Here is a 16554-nt window from a genome sequence, read left to right as displayed (position 1 = left end):
GCTCCTTGCCATGATGCCACAGGGCAGTATGATCTAGGCAGTCTTTAGCCCTTTCCTTTCAAAAATCAGAAGTTCCATTTAATTCCTTTCAAGGCTTTTTCCCCCGCTCTCTCCAGATCACAGGCCCTGTTTTGATCACAAGCATTTGTCGGACCCCATAATACACATCACTACACTTGTCTCTCAACAAGGGAAAAGTAGTAAAACTGCTGTCCAGCAGGCTAGGAAAAAAAAAAAAAGCAATGTGCATTTGCATTGCCTTGCCTTACCTCAAATATATTGGTGGATTCATTGCTGTACTGATTGGAGATGATCTCTGACTGGTCGCTGTACCACTTGAGTCCCCCCAGAAAGCTGTCTGCATCCAGGTCGTTCACATCTAGTTCAGAGAGGTCAAGTTCTGGGAGATCCGGGCAAAGGGGCTGGTCTTCGCCAACCAGAGCAGCACACTGCAGGAAACAGCAACACAGAAATAGTTTCATTAATTACCAGGAATCTATTAACTTTAATATCATGTGATAAGAATTAAGCCTTGATTAAGCTGTGGCACAGGGTCACTGGAATTGACTTCTGTTTTCTGGGAAAAAAAAAATAAACCCTAAACACTAAGTATTAGACCATTCTTAGCTCTATACAGGTATGCAAAGAGGAGGGGAAAATGGGAGGGCATAAGCTGCCTTCTCTATCACATCTCTGTCCAGGGGCAATGACTTTCCCCCTCCCTATACTCTTTGATAACAATCGTATTCAAATCTTTATTAAATCCAACAGCACAGGCCAAAGCATGGCCTTATTCTCCTGCTTCAGAGCAAACCAGTGCAGGTAGAAGTTACAGACGAATACCTCTGGGCAAGGTCTGTCACGCATTTCCTGATGCATTCAGGTTAAAGAGGCACAGCCTGTTACAGCCTACAGCCCTGGAGGCTAGCTCAAGCTGGAGACAGCCACACTTTTACTTCTACAGATCCTGACCATAATCCTTGAGGTCAGTCATGGTGGTGGCTACCATACGGGCATAAAAAAGTATGGGTCAGAGATGCTGCTGTGCTCTTTCCCCAATGCACTTGATACACACACAGACCATAGCCACACAGTTACATGTCAGGGTCCTGGCAGCTGACATGCATTCTGAAATATCCCTATATTCACCTTTGGGTGACAGGCATAGCGAGTTCATGCAGCCTTTCACCCCTTGGTGTGAACACGTACATTGTCCCAGACAGTTTCCTAAGTGTCCCCAGACAGCGGGCACACTGCAGTGAGGGAACCAAATGAGATTTCCTCCTCTGGCAGCCTCTGATTCAGTAATGCTAACACAGAGGGCCTGTGAAACATTTTGTTTGAGGTAGCAAACAAAGTCTAGTCTGTGTGGAACCTCTTCAGCAGCGCAAAATGTTTTTGTCTCTACAATTTACAAAGAGAGTAGTGATAAATACAAATAAACCTGGAATAAGTGTCCTTTTATATGCTAGCATGATAGGGTATTGACTGACTTACTAAGCAAGACAAAATTAATAACACATATCCACCACAGCATAGCAATTGAAATGCTAAAGTATCCACCAAAACCATTTCCTAATTATGGAAAACACATAGTAATGCTTGGCAAATAGTGGAGTCCCATACGTCAATGCTGCCCGATGAAGCAATTCCTCCTGCACTGTACCAAGTACCCTTGTAACTCATCTACATAAAGATGAAAAGGCACCAGGTGCTGAATGGTTAAAAGCCATTTAAAGTCAACTGAGTCTAAGGTCTTCCACTCTGAGTATTTCTAGCATTGTGTTAAGGATGGCCAACGGCAGGTCTGACTGAACTCCTATCAGTTGACTGGGTGGTTTGAATGATTTCCCAACTTTTATTTGGACCGAAGTCAACCCAGAAAGTGCCACTTTCTGAAGACAGATGTACGTAGGGCACTAACAGTGTCCACGGATGTGAATTGCTCAAGACCAGTTATGTCACTCTTGCCAGGACTGCCTTGCACAATAATGCTGCTGAAGGTGCATTTCATTGAGGATTTTGTCTCTGGGAGTCGTGGTGCGTCTGCAGTGCGCGGGCTGGATGCAGCAGCGCAGCCGAGAGCAAAGATTTTGTCTGTTGGCACAAAGACTCGGTGCAGCTGGTGCGAGCTATAATTTACCAGACAACTTCTATGTCTACCAGGACACTAGGAGATAATCATGGAATAGGCCAAGGGGCAAGGGAGCTGAGGCTGCAAAATGAGGCTCTGAAATAGCAGTTGCCTTTCTTCCTACTATTTAAGGGACTGCAGAACTTTAAGAAGTCAAAACCCCACTTAAGTGATTTTCACTGCACACAATTCTTTATGATTATTATGGGCAAAGGAAAAAAAAACTAGACTTCTCTCTTCTTTAGCGTAAGACACAACCTTCCAACTGCAATCTTACAATGCAGAGATGACCTTTTTTGAAGCTTGGCCGAAATCTCTGATCTCATTAAAGGATAATCTAGTTTTTGACTGAAAGGTAGATTCTCAGCATCATTCTCAGGTTTGTGCTGTGGAGGTCAGTAGCTTATAACTGATGCTGTAGACTTCTAAAGTATCCTGCTGATCTGTTACTGCTTTCATTTGTAAAAATAGCTTCACTCTGTGAACCACCTACTTAAACACGTTTACTTTTGGTAATCTGCATTTTGAAGTTCCTACAGTGGGCTTTTGAAGCAACGTAAACAATGGTATTAAAAAAAAATCCTGCTCATCACAGCTTTCATTTGCCTACAGTGCCTGCAATGCCACCTAAAAAAACGTAATTGCTGAAATGAAGTATATATGCTTTGGCCAATGTTGACATGATAATAAAATCAATGTTTCTGAATATGACATTATGCTTCTAATCTGAGACACATTAGTAGCAAGTGTTCTTGTTATTAATTTATATTTGGCCTTTGGATGATGCCAGATTTAACACTCAAGTCCTAAAACTGTCCTCATCTGACACGCTGGTATTTACTGTTTGCCTATACATCTGTAACAGGTGCACTTGCACTGCGCGCATACATTTTACTATCTTCCGACTGTTATTTGATATGATAGTTATTCCATAACTATAGCCTTAATTTTATAGTAGCATTTAGGAGGATAAAGCAGTCACTAAACACAAAAGGCTAATTACTGTGCGTTATTTCACTCCAACAGACTTTTTTTCTCTTATTTCAGGCACAAACAATAAATTAGCTTAACTGCACTGATGAAAATGAATCATTACAATTAAGGATAATTCACCATTAACCTTTTGGATGTTTTGTGCCTTTAAAAGTAAATTTAAAAGAGAAAAAAAAAAAAAGAGAAAAGGAAGACTGGACTTGTGCCATATTAATTAGATTAATGAAAATATAATCTGTGTTTTATTTTTAACAAGTTTTTTTGAACAGTGAAGGGATGAACCCAGGGAAGAAGGAGAGACTTGACAGAATGTGTGTGTCTTGTGGATTCTATCAATCTTCACAACCTTACTGTACATCACCTTCATTAAGCTGTGAAGCACTGGGGACGCTGATCAGCTACAGTGATGTAGGCCTTTATTAAGCAACATGCCATCGTGTTATTATGCGAGCGAGAATATAACATATTTTATGTTGACAGCAAACATTAATGATTCAAAAAATGAAAGCTGCCTCCAGTACCTGCCGCCTGCAATATTTTAGAATGGTAAAGGTGATCCCCTGAGCCAAAGCAGCACGCAGATGCCAGTAGTGCTACAGGAAGTGCAATGCAGGAGCACATTGGTAAAATCCTACCCACAGTTAATCCATTCACCACACAATTAATACTAAGATCAAACCCTCTTTTTTTTTTTTTTTCTTTTTTCTCTCTGTACTATGAAAAAGCCATTGACATAAATTATCTATTCTGTTACTAGCCTGAAATTATTGCAGGAACTCTAGTGATTAAAATAAATCTTCAGTATTTCCATATAAGCTGGTTCCTCAATCAGCTCCTAGCAGCATTAGGAATAATGCATGATGGAAAAATGAAGCTCCAGCAGCTGAGACCCATGCTACAAGCCAGACAACAACCCACAGGATACTCCAGCTACTCAGAAACAATTAGGACTTTGGAGCCAGAAAATCATCCACTTACAGCCTTGACTCATAATAGCTACAGGACATATGAATTATCCATATCTATTCCACTTTACCAAGAAATCAAAACAAGATAAGAGCAATTACAATATGCAAACAGAAATCAGCAGATACAATGTCAAGCTGCAAATATTTAAAACACAAGAAAAAGGCCTGAGAATCTGCACCCATGCTCCGCCAGATAGGAAAAATTTACTGGAGAACACGGTAACGTTTTTACTTTGGGTAGGTAGCTCTCTATGGCAGCAACCTCTTACTTAAAAAGCATCGCCTGTAACCTGGTTTTCCCTCCCCCGTTGACTGAGGGGAGCATTTTAAGCACTTATTCCAAGCTCGCAGCCAGAGGATTAGTTCCTTTGAGCAGGTCTGTATTTGGGATTCCTCTCCATGGGGTCCAAAGAAAGTTTGCCTCGCTTCGGAAGTTGCCCAAACTTTCAGGTAACGCTCCATTTTGCTGAATGCAAACATGCAGAAATCCTCAAACCTCACTTTATACTCCAGAGATTACCAGGGAGCTGCTTGCTTTTTTTTCCCCCTTTATGAATTGTAGCCAGCAGAAGCTGTGGATTTGATGTATTGCCGTCTATTTTTACACAAGCAGCAGCGGCGGCAGCAGCAGCGGCAGCAGCGGCAACAGCAGCAGTTCACACAGTCCTGCATAAACTCTATTCTCATGGTTCATCCTGTTGTCTCTGCTGTACAGTGGGATTTAACCATTTGTTGGGACTATTCGGAATCACTGCAAACCCTGCTCTACGGGACATTAGCTACAGTGTCATTATTCCAATACCACAAGAAGCAGGGAAACGGTCTCCTTCCAGAAATCTCTCTTAAAACCATCTAAAGCCAAACAACAGGGTATTCATTCTTGTGTGCATGTTTAAATTCTGCAGCTGTTAAACAAGGAAAAACCTTCGACAGAGCACAGTGAAACAAGCAATTAAAATATGCAGCCATTGGTTGATTTTAACTTCTTTTTTTGAAAAGGAACTGTTAATCTTATTCTAAATAAACATGGCATTTTTCCAACCAGGCCACTAAACGCCACTGGAAAGACTTCAGACACCGATTCATATCAATATCTTAGAGCATAAATATTGCATATGACGGGAAAGCGAGCCAGAGGCACATGAAAATAGTTTCCAACTGCAGGAGATACTGATGACAGGAGCTCAGCTTTGATTTGCTCAAGGCATCACAGAGTAACCTTAAAATAGCAAACTTAACTGGAGTTAAGATAAGACCGGGACTTGTTTGCAAAGTCTGCCTCCTCGGCCGCCCTGCCGGTTCCCCGCCAAGCCCCTCGCCCCCCCCCCCCCCCCCTCCCGGCCGCTTGCACCCCACGCCGCGCACCCCTCACCTCGAGATCACTCCATACAGAGTCCTGGTTGCACATGTCCCACGCCATCCAGCTGCAGAGCAACGGCAGGAAAGCGGGCAAACTACGGTCCAGAGGCAGGCAGGCAGGCAGGCAGGCAGGCAGCAGACACTCATGCAGGCAACGAGACCCTCTCTGAGAGTGAACCGAAGGCACCTGTCTTACTACTGTTCCCCGTCACATGACAAAGCTATTAAAAAGTAGGCTGGGCTGTCACTCATCCAGCCTTCTGGTGCCGCTGCTCCAGCCCGTGACGTCACGCAGGGGCAGACCCAGCCTGAAGTGAAGTAAATCTTTGCGGAAGGCGCTCAGCCCCCGGCGGCCGCGGCACCACGCTGGGATTCAAAGCACATTTCCACGCCACTCCCCGAAACCCTGCTCCCGCCGTAGCACGGCTCCTCTCCTCCGCATCCTCTTCCATGGCTTGGCTCGCTGGCTTTTGTTCCCCCCCAAGCAGACAACAGGCAGGGCTGTGCTTATTATAAAGAAAAAGTGAAGGAACTCCAAGCCGAGCTACAGCCCACGCGCCCTGGGTAGCCCGAGTCCAACCTCTGCAGTGCCCGCACCGCCTCCCCGGCACGCTTTCCTTTGGAGGGGCTCTCCCAGAGTTCAGCAGAAGTTACACCACCTTCCTGCATTATTTTTTTCACAGAGGGATTTTGCACCTCATCACGTATTTTGGTCAGGTTAATGGTTTCTCACCGCCAACTGCAACTCAAGTTAGCTTTACATCACCAAATGCTCAGCAATCAAACAGCACCCTCCGTCCCGTACCGTCCCCCGTCCCCCCCCGCCCCGCATTTCACTGGAATGGAGTAAGCATCTATAAAAAACATTCATACAGTTATCTCACCTGCTACAAGGAGGGAGCCTGATCCTGTTCCCAGCTAGATTACAGTATTTCTCAGCTGCTCTTTACTGACTTCTCCGTCTCAGTGTCCTCCCCCTAGAAACCAGGGTTGTTACAAGCAACCGCCAGGGTCCTGCCCATAACCACTCAGACCCCCGCCTGCTTTTTCCTATCAGCACTGCTGCCCTGCATGCATTTCTGTATGAACATCATGCACCAGCCCTCCTGACCTGGACCCAGCGCTTTCCCATGGCAAATCAAAAAGAAAAAGCTCCTGTCGTGTGAAAACACAGACAGGCTGTTAACAGAAGCGTCTCCTCAACACAGCCTTTCGCAGACAACAGGGGCTGCTGCAGGCGCAACTGGTTTATGATGCCCCTTTGCACCGCATACACAACAAACTCCGGGTACCCAACTGAACTGCAAAACGTTGCCCACAACATGGGAAAACCCCCACAAATAAATGTCTTTTTAAGGATCCCCACCTCCTTGCTTATTGCCTTAAGTTGCAGGTTTTTTAATTAGCTGGGTGTAAAAAAGTCTTGTGAAATGCAAGCATTGGCTCCGCCATGCTGGGCTACCAGTCAAAGTCACAAAACTATAACTGATCATCCTCCTTGTCATGAAATATTCATTTTCATTGTTATTTGCAAACTTGAGTGTTCTAAAGGCTAAATGAATTCAATTATTATCCAAGGCAATTTTGCTGAGAGGAGAAAATAAATAAAAAGAAGTACAATTCTTGAAACAGCCTTTTCCTGCAGACACTGGAAACTTCAGAAATGGTAGGAGGTCTCAGATATATTCTTAGCTTATTTGTGTTCCCTTGTAATTCATTATTGCCAATCCTGATAAAATGTACATCTTCCCAGCTTGTGCTTAAGTTGCAAATCACATCACATCACACTGTCATATTTGCACCAAGCACAGATGACAAAAATGGCATTGTTTTTACTTTACTTAATTAAAAAAACCCACAGCAAAATACTGAATGACTACAGCAAGCCTTCCCTACGAATGATTAAATTAACGGTATTGCTTTGCTCTCACGATGAAAAAAAACCTCATTTCCTTCCCAATTATATGCTGATTTCATGATAAAACTGCAGTAAATTATTAAGATCTGGGGCAAAGGTGAGTATATCTACCCCCCAAACAGTCAACTGTGAAATAATGCTGGGCACCTGCCTGCCTGGAGTTGAGTCGGTTCTTATTAATTATTATCTGTGGATCCATGGCTGGTGAAATATTCTCCTTCAATACCTACTTATAATTGTGTTCATTGACTGTGCCGAATCCATCATCTGTTTTTTTTGAAGTTTCATTCACACCTTTTATAGAAATGTATTTACACTGGAACATTTCATATTGCTGTTTTGGATATTTTGACCTGCTCATGTTGTTTCTATTTTCTACATTTCCACTTCACTGCTTTCCCTTCAAATTAGCAAGTTAACTGATAAATATAAACTGTGACCTTAGTGGTGCTTTCACCATACAAGTTCTAAAGATTGAAGAACTTTCTTAGTGCACTGTAGACAGTGCAAGCAATAGGTAATAATAACTGAGTCCCCAAGAGATCTTCTATGGCCCTGTCCACATTACGGCTTGAACTTTGCTGGCAGTTCCAGCGTTACCTGGAAGAGATGCCAAGCACGATTCCAACTACAAAAGACTGCAAAAGGTTTCAACAAGGGTTCCCCATTGCTTGGAAAGAACTTGTATTTTTTTAATAATCAAAGCGTCTAACCCCAGCCATAGAATATGTGTACTCACTGGGATCTTTTTTTAACATGTTTTAACACTATTTTTTGAGCGCAGTGCCGTAAGAGGAGAAAAGCAAGGAAGACTATTTCAGCAGTGGTGTAGTTTGGGAACGGCGAAGTCTCAGCATATGTAAATGAAGCCTGTGAAACCCAGCCAGCACCTAAGCTGCTCCCCTCAAAGGAAACCTTGTCTTCTGAACATTCCCTAATAGCTTTAGCAATGCTCTCCCCTTGTGTTTTGTCAACACAACAGAATTGCACAAACATCTTTCGTGGGGCAGTATCTGAGCACACGCACATTTTCCAGTTCCATAACAAACACATGCAGAGAAAACCCTCCCCCAGCTAGTGAAGTCTGTAGGTCCTTTTGACCCAACCTGTCCTGTTACAAAGTCCATCATCAGCCCACCTCCTCCATCACTGCACTTGCCCTGTTTTCAGGTTGCTCTGTACCTATTCCCAGCAATTCCCAAATTTTCCTTTTCTTCTTCAAGGGCCATAATTCAAGAAAGCTCTGGCAAGCCTTCCAACAGTATTTGGGCACAAATTCCCAAGTCCTGATACATTTTTTAAGAGGACTGGAAGTTATGGCTGCTTGCAGCAATAGGGAACAGAATTCAAAGACAGAAGCCTTCAAGCCCTCTGTCCTTGACTTTTTCCTGGATTCAGCATTCACAGAACTGGATGATCTTAAGGTCCTTTCCAACCCTAACTATTCTATGATTCTATGATTCTACGTTACCTCTCCCTCCCTTTCACCCAAATTTCCTAACTTTGGTCATGTTTTTATTCCCTGTAATTAAGATTTCTCAAAGAAATTACTAATCTTGGAGCGCTCACAATTTTGAAACCCAAAACTTAGTCCCTTCATCTTGGCACTGAGGAAGAATTTCTTTCCTTGCCCCTAAGACTATGGTATTTGCCAATTTTCAGCGAAGTTTTCTACTTTTCCAGTGGAGTAGGGACAGCCAAACTTATATACAGTTTCAGCCAGTTGAGGTTTGCAAGCCATTTCTCACACCAGTTCAACACACCTGTCCACTCGACCCTCCACGAGTGAATAGCCTTACAGCAGAAGAGAAGCCAATGCTGTATATAAAATAACAAACAGCACTCCAAAGGTGTGTTAGTGTGAATGGTGTTCTATATAAAGTATATGTACCCTATTAATTTTTCATTAGAAATCTTCCTTCTGTGCATCTTTACTCTTATTTTTTTCACAGTTCTGTATTTGTTTTTCCCTCCATTCTCTCCGTTCCACTTCTATTTGCTTGCTGATCTTTTTTTCCTTCTCAGCTTCTTAGAATCATAGAATTCTTTTCCTTATTTATCCAGTTCATCCTACCCACAATACACCCTCAATAGCATAAGCCTGTGAATCAAACTCCTTGAACTTCTGGGTTCATTGGTGCAGTAATTCCTCAATGGAATAAAGCAGTGTGCCCTCTCTGATTTTGCTAGGGCAGTTATGAACTGAGATTTTGTTGGGTTTTTACCAGAGAAAACCCACAATGGTGTTCTGGACCAGCTCTCTGAAAAACTCAAGAGATCTGGGCCAAATTAATTCCTGGCCCACCTCTGGGCCACAGGCTGCTGTCTGAGTAGCTGTATATTGGAAAACCCAAAATAACTTTCTTCAAACAGCAATGCATTAACTGACATTAGTGACACCAGGTTGAATTTTGCCACATCTGCCTCCACAGGCTGAGGGCTCAAATAAACAGCACTGAATGCCAGGGGAATCACTTGCCCCTTCACATGCAAATGGACCTGACTGTGAATATTCACTATTAGTGCAGATTAGCTGATTATCAGTGTTCACCAGGCCTGCAGACATGCAATTCTTTGTAACTCAGTGCTTGTAGTAAAACCTTCCAGGAGTGCCTAAGTGAATCAGGAGCACAGGTACCCACTACAAGAAATCTTCCTAAATTTCCTCCTACCTCCCTCAACATCTCCCCCTTCACAAGCATATTGCACTAACTCAGTAAAACAAAACAAGCAAAGCCACACCAGCTGACTACATAAAGAATACATTTGTCACTTGTTTGCCCCCAACATTTGGAGCATATGTTCTCCAAGACCCACATTTGCTATGATTTGCAGGAAAATACAGCTTGTCAGGCCTGTTAAAAGCAGCATGAACAATGTTTTTCACTCGGGTGTTACTGTTTTGCAGAGAGATTAATCTCTAAAAGAGCATCTACATTTGAATTTATTGTCCCTATATGTCTGAGAAACGGAGCCACATAAACACATCAGTTTCCCAGGGAGGCTTTGGTGCTCTTTGAGCTCAGATGCCCAGGCCAACCAAGGAGACAGATTCCTGTTTTGCAACTTCTTGGACGTTGGCAGAACAAGCAGGACCACATCAAAATCGCAGACCATTGCAAATCATCATCATCTCCCCTTTCCTCACCTCACTGCTGATATTTCCTTGGAACAAAAGAAATCATAAAGTTCTTTCCCTCCCCCCCCTTCCTCCCCTTATCTTCTATGTGTTCAAATCCCAGGGAAAAGACCAAAACCTGCTCATGTCTGATATTACCAGACCCAGGGAACCAGCTTCTGACATTGCTGTTCAGTGGCTGGGGCATCCCTCCTGCACTCAGAAGCTGTGCCCTTCCTCTCCAGGGCACACCCCTTCTGGGGATGAGTAGTTGTCTTTTCCAGCTTCAGCCACAAAGGGTAGAACCTGGAGAAGCTTCAGGGGGATACACCCGGTATTTGTAACTCTTTGCAGGGCCCTGAAAACCCCACCCATATCCTTCTCATTATCCCTACTACCATCTATCTCCCACCATCTTCCCTGGGGCATCTAGAGCATTACCCTGGGGCCCCTGCTTCCTGACTCATTCATCATTATTACCAATCTAGTTTTTACTGACTTTTTCTGACAGGGATCTGAGGATGATCCCAGGGACAACCACCATGGATCTGATACCTTAGGGTACAGGAAAGATTCCCTGATGCAGTTGTAAGCACTGTGGTTCCAAAGCTCTCATCCTTCGCTGGGGCTGCCACTTGACTGTCACACCGTTTCAGGTCTTGCTTTGCCACCTGGCCATTTAGCCATGGAGCCAGGACCTCCCCGCTTGGAGGGAAGCTGTGGTGCCCCAGCTGCCACAGCAGTGCAGGAGAGAGCACTCCCTGACAGATTCACCCCAAGGCTCACGGCAGTTAGCGGAAGGAAAAAAGCTCATATTTTCATAACATAGCCTATCTGCTCTCTAAAATGGCTGGGAAGGCGACTGCAGTGGAGTACACACAAGTCTGCAGCACAGCACTGGAGACAACAGTAACCTTTAAATACTCTAAAATCAAATCTTGTTTTACACAAAACCGCTATGGTAAAGTCGATGTGAATGAAGCACCTTTGAGTGAAGGAACAGAGGGAAAGGCAGTGGACAGCTTTAGTGCCTCCTAGCAATTTTTTTTAATAAACTAGAGATGACAGACAGCCTTACCAACACATCTCTCATCTTCAAATAAGACTTTCTTCAGACAGAGCTCAGTGGAACTGAGTCAGCCTTTTTGCTTGGGCCTAGCTCTTGGCATTTTTTGTATTAAAACAAAGTATAATGTGGAAATAATTCTGAACTGTAGTCATCTGATGGGATTTTAGCAACACAGGCCACAGATCTGCCCTGCTACGATTTTAGGCAAACAAAATAAAATGAAGGTATCACACAAAAGAACTGGAGATTTGTTTGGTGGGTTTTTTTCCACACTGCTTATGCACCAAGACACCCTTTATAGGGTTATGCCTGGCTGCAGTAGAAAGCGAGCTCCCACGGAGTCTGCTGTCAGTGGGCAGCAGAGCTTCCCCTGTGCAGCAGGCAGCACTCACTGCTTGGCCTTTGACAGTCCTGTCCTCCAGGAAATGTACCCTATCCTAGCTGCCCACAGCCCCTGCACCCCGATTTCCCAAGTCAGCCAAGGACAGGCCAAGAAGAGACAGGGTCACCTCACTGCAACAGCCAACAGTGTCACACAGACAAGGCTCCTGAAGGATCAGCTTCACTTGACCTCTTAACTAGTAGTTCCTGCCAGCCAAAATTGAGTCCTGGAGTTATTTTTAGCCAGAGTCCTTCATGAATTGCAGTTAACTTGCAATATGCAAACTAGTGACTAGTGCTACAGGAATCCCTATGGGTTTCATGGTTCCACTCTTTGCTCAAAAGTCCAGTTATTAATTTTTCTTGGAGCTGCAACATTAATCTTAAAAAGATGCACAAATAGCAAGAGATGTCATCCTCCCTCCATCCCCAATTCTGATAACTGAAATAAAGGAAGATAAGCATTTAGCCCAGGGGTTATTAGCTGTACAAAGTGCAGCTTTAAACCTTTGGAGGCTGACCCTCCTCCAGCGGTGCTTTTGAAGAGAAATTTGCCAGTACTTCCACCTTTGACTCAGAGCTAAACAAACTACTACAGCAATGGAAAGGCAGAACTGCTAGCCATAGCAAGGTTTGGGCTGAGCTACTATTTTATTTTATTTTATTTTATTTTATTTTATTTTATTTTATTTTATTTTATTTTATTTTATTTTATTTCATTTCATTTTATTCTATACAAATCACTTGCCTGCATGCCTGCACAAGAAAATGCAGCAAAGTAATGGGGGGGGGGGGGGAATGTTTTAAAGTGGCTGGAAGGCATAACTGCTCTAAATCCTTTAGAAAGGAACAGGAAGTTTGAAATGGATTTAGGCAGGTTTTGAATCAGACCTTATCACAGAAGATGGGACCAAGACAGTTCAAAGCAGAAACTCCTCCACACATTTGTACCTTTATTTTATTTAATTTTCCTACTACCCAGGCTTCCCCAGCTTCCTCCTGTGAATGAACAGGGATAAAGTGCTGAGACCTCGTCATCTATCACCATTTTGGGTATCTTTTTTCCCCAAGAAATTTAGTATTTGCTGAACATCCTTTGCCCCAGAGGCACTGGTTAGTCTCATAATTATTTTATAAGTTATTACTTACCAGAGAAGATTCATACCTCCTCCCAGAAAGAGCTATGACTGTACTTTCACTACTTCATGCCAATCAACAGATAACACAAGTTTGTTACTTTCGTGTTTGTCCCTAATGGATCTTTACCATCGTAAAATTCCCCGATAATGTGACACAATTAAACATTATTTGTTGTCTCTGCTCTGTTTAACTCCACATGTAGAACAGCAAGACAGGGCAATGCATTTAATCAAAAGCATGGAAAAGAAAGGACTGTGTAGAATTTGCACTGAAATAGAGACCATCGGAGTGCACCTTTCCATTTTGCCTACTGCAGGCTCCCCCTTCCTCCCTGAGAAATAAAGAACCAAGTTAAAATAGGAAACTGTCTAAAGGGAAGATTATTTTAATTTATGTTGCAAGTTGCTATGCAAAAAAGCCTCTGAAAAAAACCCCAGCAAACCAACACCAAAGAGCACTTCATCATAATATTATTACCAATTTATTAAGCTGAGATTGCACAGACTGAAGGAATGAGTGTGACACATCCCCAGGGGTTTTCTGGAGGTAGACCTCCAGCTGTTTCATTCTCACATGCACTCCTGTTTACAAAGACATGGGAAAATGTTTGCGCCTCAGTTCAATGCAACACAATTTTACATTGTTTGCAGGTTTTCTTTAAGGCAGGGTAGGAGCACGCACAGCAGGCTGGAGACGAATGCTGTGAGGAGACAGGGCTACCATCTTCCAGGAGAGTGGGGGAAACACACAGCAGTTGTTAATTTATATCCTGGACAGTGCTATAAATTGAAGCATTGCTGACAATTCCTGCCCAGTAAACATGCTAAATTTCATCTCCCATAAAAAGGTGAGCAGGCACTAAATAGCAGCACATTTTGATTTTCATTTAGCCACTTTAACGATAGGTGATGTTAGTGGAAAAGATAATTTATCTTCAGATTTATTTTATATGAGATAAAAGGGCCTGCCAATTTCTAAAAATTCATTTACACAAGTGAATAAATCTTTCCAAACAGTAAGTGAGAAAGTCGTATTTCTTTAACTTTGCTAAAATATGAAAATGCTGATCTTGGAGTGAAATAGACAGCCCTAGCATTTTAATCAAGAACATAAAGACTCCTCTTCTAAATAAGAGGCACAGCTTTACTTCAGAAAAAAAAAATGTCCAATTCAGAGAACAGCCTTTTTAGTGTATTTTGTCAAAAATCTCTTGACAAATCAGGAGAGACACGTGCAATTTTTATATCACCTTCATTTTTAGATCAGTCCCAACATGAAGGCTACCTAAAAATAGACCGAACCTAACCTTTCAAATATCTATACTGCTGCATACCAGAAACGCAAGCCTTCAATGCCTCTCATGGCTTTCAGAGCCTTGTGCTGTCTCTGTCCTCTCCTCTAGCACATTATCCCATGTTGCGTATTGCATCCAGGCACTAGATGAGCTGTAAGTTGCCATGTGCGGCGCGTTGCAGTATGCGATATGTGTTTCATTCGGGACATGCAGCAAGATCATCAAAAGCAGCCTTCCCTTTTAGCTGTTTGATTTTGCCATAAAAAGGACACTGGCAACACTGAACCTAGTAAGTGGGGATGTGAAAATGAAGCTGTGCTGGCTGACCCAGCAGCTCCGCTCAGAAAAAGCAAGCTGTCTGATTTGCAGCATACCACTCTTAAAAATATGAAGGGGAACAATAAGCTCTTTTGTCTTATTGTTTGCTACAGTGCTTGTAGACACACTTCTACCTGCTTAAAGATGAGACTTTCCAACAGTGCACTGAACTCTGAGTGTCTGGTGTAGAATTACAAGACAGCAGAATATGTGGTAACTATTTCTTTGCATTGCACTTTCTAAATTGTGATTCTGCTTGGCCTTAACAGCATAGGTCAAATTCATCCCAAGCACAATCCCAGCAACTTCAGATCAGTGGTACCTGAAAAATCAATAGCATTTAACTTGATAAAGTTAAAACAAGGGTGATTTTGGCCCAGGCTGTACAAAGACTTACTTTTATTGTATATATTCTTCACTGTGTATTACGCTTCGGTGAATATATTTTCATGTTCTCTACTGCTAAAAACTCTGCTTAGCAGGTCCTGAAGCCACAGCAGTAGCTGGGACAGGAGAAATCTGTACTAAACCAGGTTGTGGGGCTGCCCTGGAGGCTTTGAGTGACTGTGACTTTTGCTTACACGAAATAGCAAATCACCCTTGTACCTAGCTGCTAGCTAGCTACACCTAGCAGGAACCGGCTTGAAAGGACTTGCTTTTCTTTGTTTACTGTCAGACTCTGCTCTGACAGAGTCAAAAGTTTATGAAGGCATTTTACTCTGACAGAAACTGAACAAAATAACTTACGCTGATCAAACAATGAAACAAAACAGCAACAGACTAAATGAGTTCTTTCAAAGAATTTTGGATGGAAAATGTCTTACCTGCTGACAGGGAGGCAAGAACAGCAAACAAAGGCATAGGAATAAAAACTATTCAATAAAATATTGATTTCATTATCACCACCTATTCAACTTAATTTTCTTGGCATCCATATCCCTAATGCAGGTTTGTGATAGATCGTACAATCACTTTTTAATTAAGCCCTACTGTGCTTTGTATTAAGAACAAGGCAGTAGACATTATGGCACAATATATCTACCAAAATATTTAATGCTTATCCTTTTCATTTTGGTATTTAAAAGTTGTTCTCTTAGGAGGTGGTATCAGTATTTAACAACATTCTTGACAGGAAATATAAAAACCAAAAAGCTTCATACTTAATCTAGCCATGTCAAAACTGAACCCCCTTAAAATAATTTCTTTCTGAATATATGGTATTTCCACTGCATTATTTTATTATTACCCAGCTTTCAACATCTTAAGATACAAAATTTGTTTCCTCTCCTACATACTGATGAGCTACCAAGTGGCATGAGGATAGCAAACTGATACTTGACCAATACAGCAGAACGGTACATGAAACAGATGTTACCATGTTACAAGAGATATTTAATGAGAAGCTGTAGAAGACTGGAAGTTTCCTGGGGTGACAGTCTTTTCTCTAGGTTTTAGGTCACTTTTGGTATATTGCGGTTCTGCTACTTGTGATGGGGTAGATCCTGAAAAACAATAGCAGCTTTTCTTCCAGTAGTGTACTGGCACTTCTCAGAGGGCAACATTCACTTTAATTACTAAAATGTACCCACCTTCTTCTTCCAAGGAAGAAAGCACCGTTGTTGCATATATAATGTGGGTTTAGTTTTTAATGCCAGAAATGAATCAGCAAACATAGTTACATTATGGTATACTATTTCTTATTCTGTACCCATAGTAACCAAATTAATCTCAAGGCGCTGCTGGCATTAATTCAATCTGAAGCTCATACTTTGGATTTTACATAGGTGCCTTCATCCTATTCTTCTAAACTAATAAAATGTTAATATATGGCAATATATTTATTTCTGGTTCAGTTCAAGTTG

General features: G+C 42.4%; 1 protein-coding gene across 3 annotated transcripts in view; it reads right to left on the bottom strand.

Annotated features, from left to right (window-relative positions):
- Positions 1-16554, bottom strand: part of PPARGC1A (PPARG coactivator 1 alpha) — a 368649-nt gene that overhangs the window by 61064 nt on the left and 291031 nt on the right. For 2 of the 3 annotated variants that reach the window (XM_065699713.1, XM_065699731.1), the window contains exon 2: positions 270-449. In XM_065699713.1, the coding sequence (XP_065555785.1) occupies positions 270-449 (180 nt within the window). Of the gene's footprint in view, positions 1-269; positions 450-5467; positions 5573-16554 lie in introns of those variants that run through there. The other variant, XM_065699723.1, reaches the window with a different exon arrangement.

The sequence above is a fragment of the Lathamus discolor genome, chromosome 1, assembly GCF_037157495.1.
Source record: "Lathamus discolor isolate bLatDis1 chromosome 1, bLatDis1.hap1, whole genome shotgun sequence".
In the NCBI taxonomy this organism is placed as follows: Eukaryota; Metazoa; Chordata; class Aves; order Psittaciformes; family Psittacidae; genus Lathamus; species Lathamus discolor.
Note: the sequence above shows the minus strand (reverse complement) of the source record. Positions and strands in the feature narration are given on the sequence as shown.